Genomic DNA, 16774 nt, shown 5'->3' on the forward strand with positions numbered 1-16774 from the left:
CAATTTTATGCCTTGATCAGAGGTATTTTCATATTAAAATTTGGCTGAATTCAGCTTCCTGATGTGAAATTTAAGATTTCAAATTCAAATATACTATGAAATTAAAATCCACTGTGAACTCTAAGTAGCATTTTATCGGTGCCAGGCCTAACCTTTTGCTAAACAAGGAAATAAAAGGGAGTTTATATGTTTGTCTTAACTAAAGGGTAACCAGAGGAATAATTTATCATTTTTTCTAATTGTACTTTTCTCCAGAAGCAAAATATATGTGAAAGTCACATAAATTATGAATGTAGATGCATATACATATGAATTTAAAACATTTACCTACACAGATTCCCTTCCTTCCTTCCCTTCTTTTTTTCATTATTTTTCTCTGCAAAGAGCGGGGACCACAAAAAGACTAACATGGGACACATGAAGTTGTACAGGCCCCTAATGGGGAGGTGGTCTGAGGATGGGAAGAATTCCAGACTCAGAAATCCAGAATGGGGCCTACAGCCATCCTCCTTCCCAACTGGTTGGACAGCCCTGACTCCAGACCAACTCACTAAGGCTAATATGGAGAGTAGCTCTACAGTCCCTGGTTAATGCTTATGTAAAGTTTTGAATCTGAGAAAAAAAAAAAAAGCACATTCCCCACTTGGTCCGTGGTTCAGGGGTAGACATTCACGTGGTTCATAGCAAGGGCTGCCATGAGTGAATGTCCCACGATGATCCTGCGCGTTCTCGTGTCCTCCCAAGAGCAACCATGAAGGAGGGCACTGCCACCCGGTCAGACAGATGAGGAACCCGAGTGGGGCATTTCCTCACATGCCTGGCTAATAAATGGCGTGGACATGTAAGCACCTGGTGCCCTGCTCTCATTTTGTCCTCAACAACCACCTTATAAGTTTCCTTGTGTTGTTACTGGGATTTTTGCAGAGAAAAAAGTTGAACATCAGCGAAAGAAAGTGACTTTCTTTGAGTGATACAGCCAATGAGAAGCAGAGATCCTGGGCATTTGTCCTCACAGGACAGGTAAGAGGGTCCCACAAAGTTTCCAAATACGCAGGCAGATTCAGGGGAACCAGACACCCTCCAGTTACTGGACTCCATGGGATGTTCAGTAACTAGGGCCTCACCTTAAGAACAAAGGAAGGGATTTTAAGCCTTCCAGCCACTGAAAATCACTGTCACTTTCTATAATGACAAAAGGCTTAAAGATTTGTGCTTGTTCTCAAAGTTTTCTATTACTGTTCAGTATCACAATCAAGTGCCACGTTGGTTGGAATCACATCATTTTCAAGAGTACATTTGCATAATTTTCCTTAAAGGATTATTTTCTCTTTTTTGGAATAGTCAGGGATGCAGGCACGGAGGCTGGCCCAGGAAGAAGTGTTCAGTTTTCTTTAGTACAAGCTGTTACTGAAAAAGAGAGCCCCAGGCCGCCTTAATCCACCTATGCAGTGACACACTTGCTTCCCTGTCCTGGAGAGACCTTCAGAGCCACCAGTGAAGGGTTTTCATAGCCTGCCTGCCTCTGAGGGATCCTCAGGGTTGGGGTGTGGGGATTGTCAAGGTTCCTCCAGACTTGCCAGAACACAGAACAAAAGCAGAGAGATCCAGGGCAAATTTCAGTGACTTTAACTTCTCCACCCAAATGCCTTATCGTTTTAGTTCTTTACTGCCTCACTTTCCTATTTCCTCACCTCTAAGGCCACATTATCATACCTGCTGGGCTTCTGTCACCATCAAAATCCCTCTTAGGAATCCCTGGGGGAGGCCACTGACCTATGATCACGTGGCTGATACTCAGAGGCCCTGGGGACATCCTGGTGGCAGGATGTGATTAGCAGTTTTGTGCTCTCTAGAGGAACCCCATTGGTGGAAGGGGCTGATTTAGATGAAGTCTGTCTGATTGTACTTTATCTAAAAGTTAATATTTATTAAGTATGTATTATATGACAGGTTTTGCCTCAATTAGCTCTTTTAATTCTCGAAACAAACCTGCTAGGTAAATACTATTAATATCCCCATTTTATAAAGATGGAACCTGAGGTAAAAATAGAGATTTGAGCCCAGGCCATCTCAGAGTCTGGAGACTGAATTCTTAACTATTTAAGTGATTAATATTTATTAAGTGTCTGTCGGATGCCTGGTGCTACATTAAGCACAAGCTACCTGGTTTTAAAAATAAAGCAGTCCTTCAAGAAAATAAGACCTTTATATCAAGATACAAATAGTCAAGTCAAAAAAAGATAAGTATTCATTATAGGATCTCATGAAAACATTGTGAGAACCACTCTACTCCATGCCTTGAGAATAAAGGAGTGGAGCCTCCCTCAGCCCTGCCTGGATCATAGCAGTTGGTGGATGGTGGTGGGCCTGGCCAGGGATGTGGGCTTAACAGGAACCTTAAGAGGAACCTTGAGGGGAAGGTGATGTCAATTGAGTAATTACACCCAGGAACGCCAAGACCCCACACATCTAATAGCTGTGTAAATATACAGATTAGCAGGCCTCTTCCCAGGGCATTCTGAGTCAGTCAGTCTAGACTGGTGCCCAGGAATGTGTTTTATGGAAAGCATACAAGGTCATTCTTGTTTTCAGACAACTTGAGAATGGCTTTATAATTACCGGAACTCTGATGCTGCTGCCGTCATTCTTGACATCTTCTGAGAAGTCACCTAAGGAGTGTGTGCTGTCACTTCCAGGGTTCTGGAGAGGGAGGGTCATATTCAAGGGAAAATCCTAGTGGCTGCAGGGCAGCAGGGAGTCCTCAAGAGCACCCAGGAAAGCACAGCCATCTTCACTAGATAGTCATCCTCAGGACCCACATCCGAGATAGGAGGGTTGGTTCCTGGGATTCTCGGTTCATTTCCTTCCCTATGACTTAGAACATCTACCTTCTAATGTTTTCAATGACACCAGGTCCCACAGCTCATTGGTGGCAAGATCAGCCCTTAGATGGAGATATTCCCTAGAAATATGGGGCTGAGGATTTGAAAATGATGAAGATATTCTTCCCGATGGTCAATAACTCAGTCTCACTGTTCATCCAGAGACAGACACACTGACAACTAACTCTAACTGAACTTGAACAGGGGTCTGAAAGGTGTGAAGAGGAGTAACCAACTAAGCCTATGTCAAAGCAGAAGGGACATTTGAGGACCGAGTCTCAAAGAATGAATGAGTAGATGGAGAAAGGGAAAGAAGTCACTTAAGGTTTTATTATGTGCAGCAGTTTTTCTACCTCATGTTTCTTCTTTTGGGGAAACCCCTTTCCCCAGTTCATGGTAATCCTGCTCATAGTAATGCTCCCCATGTTGGGCATATGATCCAGGCCTTCCAGTCAGAGTATATACCTCTGAGGGACACAGGGATAGGTACGGGAACCTGGCCAGGAGGGGAGTTCTCTGGGTTCTGTTTGTGCTGTGGGCAAGTCATTCCCTCTTTCTGTGGAATTTTTGGTGTAAGGATGACCACTGAGGGCTGCCAGAAGCTGAGCCACCTCCAATGGAGAGGGACTGGCCAAGTGCTTTGGGGATTGCATCATTAAGATTTTAAATGAGGGAGTGATACAGGCAGATGTGTGTTTGGAATGTAACTCTGGTGTCAGTGAAGAAATGTCTGAGCCAGCAGAGACTGGACTCTGGAGTCCAGGGCAGGCACAGGCTAGTGCAGAGATGACAAGGCTTCTAATCCTCAGAGGTCCAGAAAACAAGAGACAGAAATGAGAGATATTTAGGAGGTGGAGGAGACAAAGCTTGGCCAACCCTGAAGTCAGGCACAATCAGATTTGGATTCTGCTCCACACTCCTAATAGCTTTGGGATCTTATTTGACATCCTTAGGCTTCAACTTCTGCATCTGTAAACTGGCAGTGATAACGGTAGGCACTTTCATGGAGTCTTGAGAATTGCCAGAAGCTAGCATAGGCAAAAGCACGTAACACAGTGTTTGGCGCCAAGTAATACTCAAGAAAAGACAGCTCTCTCAGGTGGAGATGAAGAAGAAAGAAAATTAAGGATGAGTCTAAAGTCCCTAGCTTGAAAATTTGAGCAAATGCTTGATGATACTAATCAGGACAGGAAATGCAGAAGGATAGTTTTGAGAGGGAGGGAGATGAGTTTGTTTCTTGAACTTGTTGAGTCGGCTATGTTTGTAGAATGTAGGGGAAGAAGCTTCCAGTAAGCCACTGGCCTTGGAACTTCAGGTTCAGTGGACCCTGGCCAATAGATGGTCAGTGAAGCAATGGTAGACAGGAGAGGACAGGACAGATACAGGCCATAAGGGGGAAGGAACCAGTCAGGGAGTCAAGGAGCACTTAGAGAGGAGGAGATGTGAACAGGAAACCTTTTTAAGTGTGGTTAAGGTGTTAGAGGTTAGCCTCTGTTGGCTGTGGGAATTCTTGTTTCTTCATTAAGGAAAATTAAAGGTTAAACCCAAGACCACTTGACTGGCTAAGCCCCACCCATGGGGCTATCTTCAAGGGACCCAGTGAGGCCCTCAGGTGGCCTGGTTCACCTTACCTCTAGGTATTGATTAACCAGGCGGAGGGAACGGTCAGCGATATTAAATATATCCCTCCAGTCAAAGTTGATCATGCCAGCAGCCCGATTTTCTGGAGGACCATTATAGAGGAAGTTCAGCAAGACCTCAGCAGTAATACCTTCTTCACCAACATGTCTATTCAGAAAGTTCTTTACGGTTGGGTGCTCCAGCGTGTCCTTGGGAAGAAGAAATACAGTCATAGAAATCCGAAATTTTGTAGGATCTTTGGTTTTGTTCTTAGATCATTTCTAAATTTTAATGATTTGGGATAGGGTCTGTAAAGTTCCTTGGAAAGCTAGTGGGTTTTCTTAATTACAAGGTACACCTATTTCTATTCCATTTTCCCCAAACACACAGGCCCCTATAATAGAGAGATGATGCATGCATGTGGGATGCAGGAGGGGTAGGAGGTGGGAATGTAAAATGATATAGAAGAAGATTACCTTTTTTAATTTTAATTTTTAAAATTATTTATTTATCTTGCCAGTGATTGAACCCAGGTTTGCTGTACCACTGAGCTACATCCCCAACCCTTTTTTGTTTATGAGCCAGAGTCCCTCTAAATCACTGAGGTTGGCCTCAAATTTGTGATCCTCCTGCCTTAGCCTCCAGGGTTGCTGGAATAAGAGGTGTGTACCCTACTGCACCTGGTTCTCCTTTTTAATTTTTTATGGTTTTATTTATTTATTTATTTATTGGTTCTCATTTCATTTTTTCTGCTAGAACTCCATTTTCTTTTCTTTCTTTTTCGTTTTGGTTGCTATTGTTTGTTTTTGAAACAAGGTCTAACTATGTTGCCTTGAACTCCTAGACTTAAGTGATCCTTCTGCCTTAGCTTTTCAATAGCTGGGACTATAGGTGTGCCACCATATAGAACTATAGAACTCTTGTCTCTTGGCTTTGCAAAGCTGCAAATGGGATTAGACAAACACACTCAACCATTTTTTGCAATAACAGAGCTGGTCCCTTAGGCAGATGCCTCTTCAAATCTGAGGCCTTCAAGTGAATTCATAAAAGCAAGAAACTCAGGAACCCATTGGGCTTGTAGTAACTTTCAATTTCCCCCAGAACTCAAGAAACACAGTCCCTATCAAAAGTCAATGTATCCATTTGGCAATAGCTTCCGGACTAATGCTTTGGGCCCTGCTTATTGTATGTTTGATCCGACTCCACTAGTGATTAACTCTTTCCTTCGAGAAGGAAACAGATGTAACATCTCTGGTTCTGTCCCTCCTCCCCCTTCACAATCCTCTAGTATCAGCCATCCTTACTCTGATCATGGTCATCTGTGTGCTGCTGTCAAAGAAGTACCAGATCTGGGGTCCTACTTCCTCCCAGGCTTTGACCAGCTTCCTGAGACGCTCCAGTTCTTCAAAAGTTGAGTTGGCCTAAAATCAGATAGGGAAAGAGACAAAAGTGGAGAGAAAAAAACTGAGAAAGGACCTTTGGTTGGATCTTTCTTGCCCTGTCATAAACCCTTAATGTTTGGGAAAGGTTTTCCATGGTAATATTTTTGTTTTCCCAATCTATTGATATTTCCCAGAACACAACAGTGTCCCAGCCTCCCAGACTGACAGAATCTAATTTGTTAGTCTCAGAGGTACATGTAATATTGATGATGTTATTGTCTCAGAACCTCATTAAAACTATATTTGAACTCCTACTGAGCAAATACTCTTTCTCTCTATCTTTGATGTTTCCAGGAAGCCAGAATTCAGAGAATTGTGAATCCTTCCATTAGGGATGTAATTCAAGCAGTGGGGAGGAAAACCTTATTGTAGGCTGCATAGAGGGAGGACCAGGCAGGGGCACGGGAGCAAGGCATTCCTGTGATGGCTGTAGTTGGGGGAGGAAACCCAGGAGTCCATTAGCTAAAAACAAATGCAGGACTCACTGGGAGGAGAGTGCGCAGATATGTCCCCCTCCCCTGTTCACACATGCGCCCTAGCGCGCGCGCACACACACACACACACACACACACACACACACACACACACACACTCTTACACAGGAGGTCCAATGTATAAGAGACAGGACCAGCTCTGGGATCTTACGTTCTTTAGTATCCTTTGCGCTGCAGGGGAATCAGGAGTAAAGAGGATTTTTCCCATCAGCAAGGGCTTTGCTGCCCTCCAGGCTATTTTGGTTAAAGGGTTTGACTCCAGGCTCTGGATCAATGCGTTACAAAAGGAGGCTGCCAGAAGAGAAGGAACATTTTTTTTTTTTTTTTTTTTTTAGAAAGTCCCTTTTTCTCATAACTAAACATGGTCATTAGTGCATCCAAATCACATGTCTCATTCAACTTCACCCTGGAGGATTTGACGAATAACTGAAATTAGTGGGCTGTACCCCACCAAGAAGCAGCTCATCATTAGTTCCTAACAAAATGCCACACTGCCTCTAGATAATGGCCTCATCAGTGAAACAAAGGATGGGGCTTACCCTGTGGTTTATTGTGCCTTAGAAGAAGGAGGCTGAGAAGCCTGCTTGTGATTACTGCAGGAACAGAGGCCATCCTTAGATGAAAGGGAGTGAAAGGCCAAACAAGGCCCCCTTGGAATCTCAGCTTGAGTCTCAATAATTTCCCTTCAATTAGCGGCTTCACTTCTTTGTTGTGTGTAGCTATCTCAGGGCTCTTGTCTTTTCAGTTTTTAACCAGGGGGGTAACCCAGTTGTGTTTCTTCCCCATTCCACCATGCTATACCCTATGAAAGCCTAATAATAATAATAATAATAATAATAATAATAATAATAATAATAATAATTGGGGAAGATGACTTGCCAGTGACTTGACATTTGGAATGTATTTCAGTACTACTACACACAGATTTTCATTGCTTTATGTTTGTAAAAAAAAAAAAAAAAAAAAAATGTCCCCCAGCTAAGTTGACTTGCCAAGGGCCCCTCTGAGCTGAGCTTTGCTTGCAAGTCTGGGTTGACTCCTCATTTATCATTCTTCTCTTCCTCTAGAACTTAACCCAAGTTCAATTACATCAGTGAGAAATGTCCCCTTTGTTCCCTTTCCAAGTGGGCCTTAGTGCTTTCCATGGATCATATCCAGAATTTTTTTTTTTTTTTTTTTTTTTTTTTTTTTTTTAATAAGTACCACTCTCTTCCTACAAGGGGAAGTAGACTTTTTCTGGGAGAAGTCTGTTTGCTCAATGCTACCCAACAACACCAAGGGAGAGTCAATCCCAGGATTGGTTTCATCTGGAAGTGTTAAACCATCTTCTTAACCAACATCAGAGGCTGATTTGTGCACAGAACTCAGAAAACTTACTTGTTCTTTTGTCATAAGAATAAATGGGATCTTTCCTGGTGGAATCGATCCCTAGGAAGGCCTTGTAATTATTGTCTTCATACCAGTTGAAGGAGAACACCCGAGAGCCCCCTCCCTCTGGGTAGCCGCACAGAAGATCAGACAGGATGCTCATCAGCTGAGTGAAGGTCTGTGGACCGCCATTCTGCAGGAGAGGTCTGGTCACCCACAGCAAGTCTTGAACACTTGGCTGATGGATAAACTAGGGCAAGGGAAAGACTTTGAGTTATATTAAAGCAACCAGAATCAAGACATATATATTTGACTTCCACATTTAAAAGAAAACATTCATATTCTCAGCAATCCTTAATCCAGCTATAAAACTGGAAAACAAAACCTATTGCCCTCTACTTAGGGACTAGGAAGAAAGGACAAACCTTACAGAGTGAGCACCAGACCATTTTTTTAAAAACATTTTTTCAAATGTTGATGGACCTTTATTTTATTCATTCATTTATATTCAGTGCTGAGAACCAAACTCGGTACCTCACACATGCTAGGCAAGCGCTCTACCACTGAGCCACAACGCCAGCCCCCAGATCATTTGAATATGGCCTCTCTCTCTTATTCGGGTACCCAGGGTGTACATCCTTGGGGAATTGCAGAGATTATTTCACTGTAAACTAGTTCCTGGGTTCCGTCCTCTCAATAAGATGGGGATGCTGGGGGGAAATTGATAAATAAAATGATGGGGGAATGCCTCTGTTCTAGAAAGGTAAGATCAGGGTGGATTTCTTTGGGCAAATAGTTTAGAATTTGTTTCCCTATATTTGGAAAATTATTTTTTATCAGCTTGATTTTATCAAATGTGAACTCTTCCATTCACCTGAAAATTGTGATTTGTGGTTCGTGTGTGTGTGTGTGTGTTTTAAGATTTAAGGAAATATAGATTGGATTAAGCCTCCATTCTTGGGAGAACACTTTTCAAATTCTGCAACAACTAAGCAGAGCTTGGTGCCTTTTCTCTACTTGGGTGTCATGGCACTTGCTGGCCTTGTCCTTTGGAGGTAGACCTGAGAGACTGAGAACTGCCAGAGTTGACAATGTCTTGGTTCCCATAAGGTCATCTGACTTTATTTTAGAGGTAAATACAAAATAAATACAATGTCACTTTTATTCCCCAAACACACCTTATTAGTTACTTTGAAAGGCACTTGGGAATTTAAAAAACCATTAGGACTCAATCAGGTGAAACGGAAAACATTCTCCTACTGCAATAAGTGGTGTTTACCTGTCGTCCCTCTCTTTGTCCATATGCCAACACTCGCCCTCTGAAACCGATGAGTGCCATGTGGAATCCACACATGAGTCATGCCTATAATCACATTCTATGCTTCAATAATAAAGTCGGAATCTCAAATTGCTTCGACAACAGTGAGTCTCATGACAGTCTTGGAAGGGGTTATTATCATTATTATGTTGCTCATTTAACCAAAGCACTCAGAGATGAAGGGGGTGTTCAAAGGTCAAACAGTCTAATATCAATTAATATAAACCAGGCCACCTGCTTGCTATCTAGACAGGCAAAGAATCTTCTGAAATTCCCACACAGAATTAAGAGTGTTGATATGCTTTGGGGAATTTTTTACATTCTCTGTTGACTTCGACTCTGTTATACTGATATGAATTTTTTAAATGCTATGAAGTAAAGAATGTTAGAGACTCCCACCACATTAGGTGGCCATCAGTACGATGGGCCCGTCTCCAACTTACCCTGCACAGAAGGGCTCTTCCTCTGCCCAGGTTGAGATGAGTTTTGTAAAAACAGATTCTAACCTTTCAATGTCTCAAGTTATCTGGGCTTTTGTCAGCTGGGAATACTGAAGAAAGAAAACTGTTCCACATCTTGCCTTCTTTTCATAATAATCACCACATCTGAGAATTGCTTATTTTGTATCTCTCTTCCCCGTTGATGTATGTTCCATAAGGCAACAGCTGTGTCTATTCATCACTGTATCTCCAGCATCAACCAACTACTGAGTGGAAGAATCAGTATCTAGATGAGAGACTTGTGCAATCAGGTGTTAATTAAAATGTGCACGTATTTTATAAAGAGCACCAAAAGTCACTTATTTGGGGAATGAAATAAGTTGATAGAGGTAAAGCACTTAGGAGTAAAGCTGATAAGCACCAGGTGAAAAGGATGTGCTATTATTTTTCTATATATATTCATGTAGGTCTTAAGATCATAAAAGAAAAAATGGGTCACCTCAGTACTGAAAAAACTCAGATTCAATGGTAAGTTCTCTGAGGATTTGTGCCAGACCAGGCAAGTTATTTATTTCTAGTGGTATTTCTTTCCAGGTGGGAAATCATAAGGATGGTTCTTTTCTTTTTATCTACTACTTAGGAATAGACAATTTAAGATATGAACAGATCCTTGGAAATTGCTAGATTTCAAAGAACAAATGTATTTCTCTTTGAACAGGAGTGAAATGCAATTATCTGGCATACTAAGAGTCTTAAAATTTTGTTAAAACAAATTATAATTACCAGCATCAGGCTACTTACTTCTTGAATTCTTGGAGATATATCAGATACTATTTTTCCCCAGGACTTCAGGTTGATGCCTTCAGAACTGCTGTCTAGGAGTGTGGGAAGCTGTAATTCACAGGACATAAAAATTTTAAATATATATGTGTATACACACACACACACACACACACACACACACACACACACACACACATGGGCACTCTCTGAGCTTCTCTGTGCTTGCAAATGATTCCCTCCTTTCTGATTGCAGGAATTTTCTGCTAGATTGTTTTCTGTTATGGTTTGGATGTGAGGTGCCCCTCAAAAGCTCATGCGTGAGACAATGCAAGAAGGTTCAGAGCAGAAATGATTAGGTTATGAGATCTTTAACCCAATCAGTGAATTCATCACTTTTAATGGGATTAACTGAGTGGTAAGTGAAGTGGTAAGGTGTGGCTGGAGGAGTTAGGAATTGGAGCATGGCTTTGGGTATATATTTGTATCTGGCAAGTGGAAATCTTTCTCTCTGCTGTCTGATCATCATGTGAGCTGCTTCCCTCTGCCACCCTCTTCCACCATGATGTTCTGCCTCACCTCAAGTCCCAAGGAATGGAGCCTGCTGTCTATGCGCTGAAACCTCTGAAATTGTGAGCCCTCAAATAAACTTTTGCTCCTCCACAGTTGTTCTGGTTGGGTCTTTTAGTGACAGAAGTGAAAAAGCTGACTAAAACACTTTTGGAAATAAAACTCTTTAATTGTGAAAAACCAAAGACACTAGTTCCAAGTTTCCCTGCTGAGATAGTTAATCACAGTTTCATGGTGACATTAAATACACTAATGAAATAAATACGGACTTCTGGTTTAGTGACACCAAGTGACACTTCTGGGATAAGGAAAGCAGAACACAGCTGCTGGGGTATGAGGAAGGCTGCTGTAGGGACCCCCACACATCCACTTTGGGGATTTATAGACACAGCCAGGTGCCGTCATCAGTCATATCTTCCCTCCCCCTTGTATTGCTTTCCCGTTGGTGTCCTTGGCTCAACACTACTCCATCATGGAAGATTCCACCAGATACATCAATTTTCTTTGAAAGCTATGGTTGGCAGGAATCAGAGAGAAGTCCTTTGCCAGTTCTCCAGGTGAGAACAGTTTGGGTAACCCGAGCCCACCAGACAACTCAGACCCTTTTGTGCATTTTCCATTTTGACAGGGAAGGTGAAAGCCCTCATGTTTGCTGCCTCTGAGTCCCAGAGTCTAATGTGAACACCATTTTCTGAAAACCTAGTTCAAGTTCTGATGGGCATCATTCTTCAGTTACAGAACTGATTGAACCACTGATACCTTATGAGTGTATTTTAGGAAGCTGGTGGCAGGGACGCACACCTGTAATCCCAGCTACTTGGGAGGCTGATGCAGAAGGATTGCCAAGTTCAAGTTCACCCTGGGCAACTTAGTGAGATCCTATTCAAAATTTAAAAAATAAAAAGGGTTGGGGATGTAGCTTAGTGGTACAGTGCCCCTGGGTGCAGTACGGGGGCAGGGGAAAGTCTTTCAGAACTGAGTTCTGAGATTTAAGATAGTGATTATCAAATTCAAGAGTGCACCTTGAATAGCACAACCTTGACTTATAATTCTCATTCAAGTGGTTGTAGACCACAAGCCAAAAGTCTTGGCTTTTTATCTGCCAGTGAGGTTCTGTTGAATGATAGCTGTGCCACTGTAGCTTGCTGCAAAGCTAAGAAGCAGGTGGAGTGCGGTATTGACCACCAGAACCCCATTTTTAACCCGGCATCTTTGTCTCTTTTCCTCCCTGCTATAGATGGAGGGGCCGTCGTATTCTCTCTGATCCTGAAACCATGAAAAAAAATTTAGGTACACTGAACACACATTCACATTTCAGGCTTATTTTCTAACTGCCAAATGAAAGACTCTGTTGTGCATGAAAGACACAAAACAGACCAGACAAGAAGAATTTTCCAGAGGAGGCAGCTGCAAAGCTGCCATTGCTGCCACACCACTGAGAAGCAGATATCTTCCCGCTTTACCCTGAGCATGAGGCCTGTGCATTGGTCTTGCCAGGGCTTCTTTTTAAATTCCTTGAAGATGCCTTCAGTGTATCTGGGAAGAACATTTTAGTTCCTGTTTTTCCTATAAAGACTGAGTAAAGTGGGTAGGAAGGGACAAAGCAAACGGGTAAAAATGTGTGGTGATAGAAAGTTATTACCGAGTCCTGGGGATCCTCCCTCCTGACCATCCTCCTAGATTATTAGAGATGAAAAAGAACTGAAGAAACCTATCAATACAGTGCCATGTGTGGTTTTTGATTCTGATCTGGACAAACCAGGTGTAACAATGGGGTACGTATGTGTGGACCACGCATTGGACAACTCTGAGGAATTACTGTTAATTTTGTTGGGTGTGATCATAGCATTGTGGTTTTATTAACACAACTAAGATTTTTCTCTGGTAGAGATAATTACAAAACATGTTCTGGTGAAATGGCATGTTGTCTGTGATTTTCTGCAAAAAATCTTTAGGGGAAATAAAAGGGAGAGAACAATTAAAATAAGAACTAAGCCAAATGTTGATAATGGTTGATGCTGGGTGATGGGTACATGGCTTCATTACCTCATTCACTCTAGTCTTATTCTTATTTCTAGAATAAAATGTTCAGATAATAAGAAAAAATTTTTCTCAGGCAAAAACAAATTATTGAATAAATGAATACTAAGTAAATACTTTCCCTATATTATCTTTTTTCTTCTCCACTAAGACCACCTTTGTTCATTTCTCTACTAGAATATTCTGTCAGAATAAACTTCTTGCTGGTTCTCTTGCCTCTAGTCTCCTCCCTTCCCATTTATCTTCCACATTGTGGTCTGTGACCTAAGAGGCCTATCTAATTGTGCCACTTGCCCTGTTCAGAAATCTTCCATGGTTCCCCTCAGGAAAGGAGGTTGATAACAGAACTGGACACACATAGTCTCTCCAGACCTCTTTTTTGTTAGTTTGTTTTTTGGTACCAGGAGTTGAACCCAGGGGTGCTTAACCACTGAGCAACATCCCCAGCCCTTTTTTAAATATTTTATTTAGAGACAGGGTCTCGCTGAGTTGCTTAGGGCCTTGCTAAGTTGCTGAGGCAGGCTTTGAACTCATGATCCTCCTGCCTCAGTCTTCTGAGTTGCTAGGATTACAGACAAGTGCCACCATGCCTAGTTCTCCAGCCCTCTTACCTGCCTCTCCTTCACCATGCTGGACTTCTGTCTCTTGCGTGTCCTGGATTCTCTACTCCATTCCCTTCCTCCTTTGCCTGGCATATTCCTACTCTTTCAAGTCTCGTTCCTAACACAGCTAACTATTGCAAAGACAGTTGTCCTCCAGTAGCTTTAGATGCCCCTTTTTCTATGCCTCTTTGCCTCTTGCCCTGTATGTTCCCTGAAGTTGCCTTGTTTATTTCCCTCCTTAGCTTGTTCACCAGTGGTGATTATTTTTTTGCTCACCTCTCATCTGTCAATCTTGCAACACTCTAAGCCCCCTATGTCTGTGTGCTCGGTTCACAAAAGTCACTCAAATAATACTTGGTGAATAAGTAATGCTCTTATTATAGCAATAAGCAGATTGATTATAACTGTTTGCATACCTGGTAATCTGTGAAATGGTATACTTGTTAAGGACAAGGATTTTACATTTTTAAAAAATTATTTTTATTTTTGTTTTCTTAGTTGTCACTGAATCTTTATTTTATTTACTTATATGTGGTGCTAAGAATCGAACCCAGCACCTCACACATGCTAGGTAAGTCTATTGAGCTACAACCCCAGGCCAGGATTTTACATTTTTATTTTTGTATTGCTTAAGCTTCTTATCCACTGTATTTTTCTGTAGTAGCTCAGGAGAATTTTGTGAATTATAAATCCCATGTGCTAGGAGGTGGAATGAAGATTGCCTTAGAGACTATGACAGACTCATCAACGTCAAATTAAAGAAATGTTTGGCAACACATTTGCTTTTAAGTTGCCTTTAAAAAAAAAGTAAGTAAATTTTAGCATTTCATCTTTAAGTCAAATTGCCTTTTGTTGATGTTCTATTAGAAAGAGATACAGTGAAGAGGAAGTAGCAATGACTTCCTGGAAATTCATAATTATTTAATTTTAATAATTCAAGTGAAAAATTGTTGCCCAGTTAGTTCTGAACTCGATATAGAACACTTAGGCCTTGTTTTCGCCTTTAAGATAACAAAAGTAATAGCTACTTACTTACATGAAGTACAGGGTAAAGCTTTCCCTATGATCTGCTCCCCCCTTTCACCCAGGGATAATCACTATTAAAAATGTGGTGTAGATCTTTCTAGAAGCATCAAGCTCTTAACTTCATTATGTCTTTCCCTTGGTTGACAGTTCCATAGACATGCAAATTTTGACCAGTTTGTAGTAAACCATATCAGCTTCCATGGTAGGGTCTGTAGAATACCATGATGGTGTTCTTTCTTCCTCTAAAGACTAATGGTTCACTCCAGGAATATGAGATCAGCACTATCTTCATACATTCCAGCTGCAGTAACAACGTCCCACAAATGGGGTAGCCTGTGGAAATTTGTTTCTCACAATTCTGGAGGCTGGAAAGTACAGGAGTAAGGCTTTGGCAGGTTTGGTGTCTGGTGAGAGAGAGCCTGTTTTCTGGTTCTTTCTATGTCTTCATGCAGTAGAAGAGGCAAACTGGCTTTCTGGGGTCTGTTTTAGAAGGGTACTAATCCCAGTCCTGACCTAATTGCCTCCCAAAGGCCCAACTTCCTAATTCTATCACCGTGGGGATAAGAATTTCAACATGAATGCAGGGAGCACATTCAGACCATGTCAAGCACTTTCACTGCATTTCAAGAGGAGAATCTAAGAGTTATCTGAGTCCTGAAAAATCAAAGACATGATGTTCTGCCTCACCTCAGGCCCAAAGCAATTAGCCAGCCATCTCTGGACTGAAACCCCTGAAACTGTGATCCAAAATAAATCTGGAATGTTCCCCAAAGATTCATATACTTGAAGGATTGGTCCCCAAAGCAGCAATGTACAGAGGTGGGGTTTTAAGAAAATGATTGGGTCATGAAGGCTTTAATTTTATCAGTGGATTAATCCATCATGACTGATGGACTATTGGGAGGTGGAAGAAACTGTAGGAAGTGAGACCTCGTTGGAGGAAGTAGGTCACTGAGGGTGTGACCTGCAAAGATTAATCTTGTGGCTGAACCACTCTCTACCTCTCCTGCTTCCCAACTGCCATCAACTGAGCATACCCTTCCACCATGACGTTCTGCCTCACCTCAGGCCCAAAGCAATTGAGCTTGCCAGCTCTGGACTAAAACCTCTTTAACTGATCCAAAATAAATTCTTTTCTTCTCCAAGTTGTTCATGTTGGGTATTTTGGTCACAGCAATGAAAAACTGACTAACACTGACACGAAACATAAGAAAGACCACAAGAATAAAGTACTCGTTTGTTCATTCCATAAATATTGGCCAGCACTGAGTGACTAGGCTCTGTCACGGTGAGAGAAATGGATGCCTGTCTACTCAATTCTGCTAAAGCTGATAATGCCTAGCTAGAAACTCCATCTCCCAGGCTCCCTTGTGTACAGGTGGGCATGGGACACAATTCTGATTAGTAAGCTGTCACAGGATGGAGCTTCTGGCAATGGTGTGTTAAAGGAGGGCCCTCTGTCCTTGCCTTCCTCCTGCCTGGAACAGAGGGTGTGCTGGGGCAAGTGCGGCAGACAGAGTGAGAGCTCCAGATGACTGTGCCTGAGGAAGTCTCTAGAGTCTCCATGCCACTCCTGGGTGACCCACCACAGGACTGTGCTTGGAAATGGAAACAAAACCCACTTCTCTTTTACAAAACTCACTTTTTCTTTTAGGAGGGTGCTAATTGTTTCAGCTGATTACAGTTTCTAACAGATGTGATCACACACTTGACAAACATGGCCTGAGTGCCATATTTGGGACACAGTGATGAACAAAACAAAAGCCACCCTTCACGGAGCTTCACTTCAAGAATGTGGGTGATGCACCCTCAGCCTTCCCACCACACCGCACATACGCTCGCACTTTCCGAACAGGGAAGAGTCTTGTTCTGATCCCTTATCCCTCTGTAGCCATGCTCTTCCTCCTCCACCCATTCACATTTCTTGGAAGCATAGTCCATACCTGGTGACTTCACCTCCTCAGCAACACCTCCCTATCTTCACCTTCATCATTCTACCAAGAGGCTTAACTGAACCCCCACTTTCCTCCTGGGGTTTAAGTCTACTTGATATTTTTGCTTCTTTTTATGGTACTGGGAAAGGAACCCAGGGGTGCTTTACCACAGAGTCACATCTCTAATCCTTTTTGTTTTTGAGATAGGGTCCTGCTAAATTGCTGAGGCTGGCCTTGAACTTGGAGTCCTCCTGCCTC

At 42.2% G+C, this 16774-nt stretch overlaps 1 protein-coding gene across 1 annotated transcript in view; it reads right to left on the reverse strand.

Annotated features, from left to right (window-relative positions):
* ABCA4 (ATP binding cassette subfamily A member 4) overlaps nt 1–16774 on the reverse strand; it is a 139280-nt gene that overhangs the window by 88326 nt on the left and 34180 nt on the right. Inside the window, 5 exon segments of the mRNA XM_079152574.1 lie at nt 4514–4711; nt 5807–5923; nt 6590–6729; nt 7816–8056; nt 10366–10455. Coding sequence (XP_079008700.1) covers nt 4514–4711; nt 5807–5923; nt 6590–6729; nt 7816–8056; nt 10366–10455 — 786 coding nt within the window.

This window comes from Sciurus vulgaris, assembly GCF_902686455.1.
Source record: "Sciurus vulgaris genome assembly, chromosome: 1".
NCBI classification, from domain to species: Eukaryota; Metazoa; Chordata; class Mammalia; order Rodentia; family Sciuridae; genus Sciurus; species Sciurus vulgaris.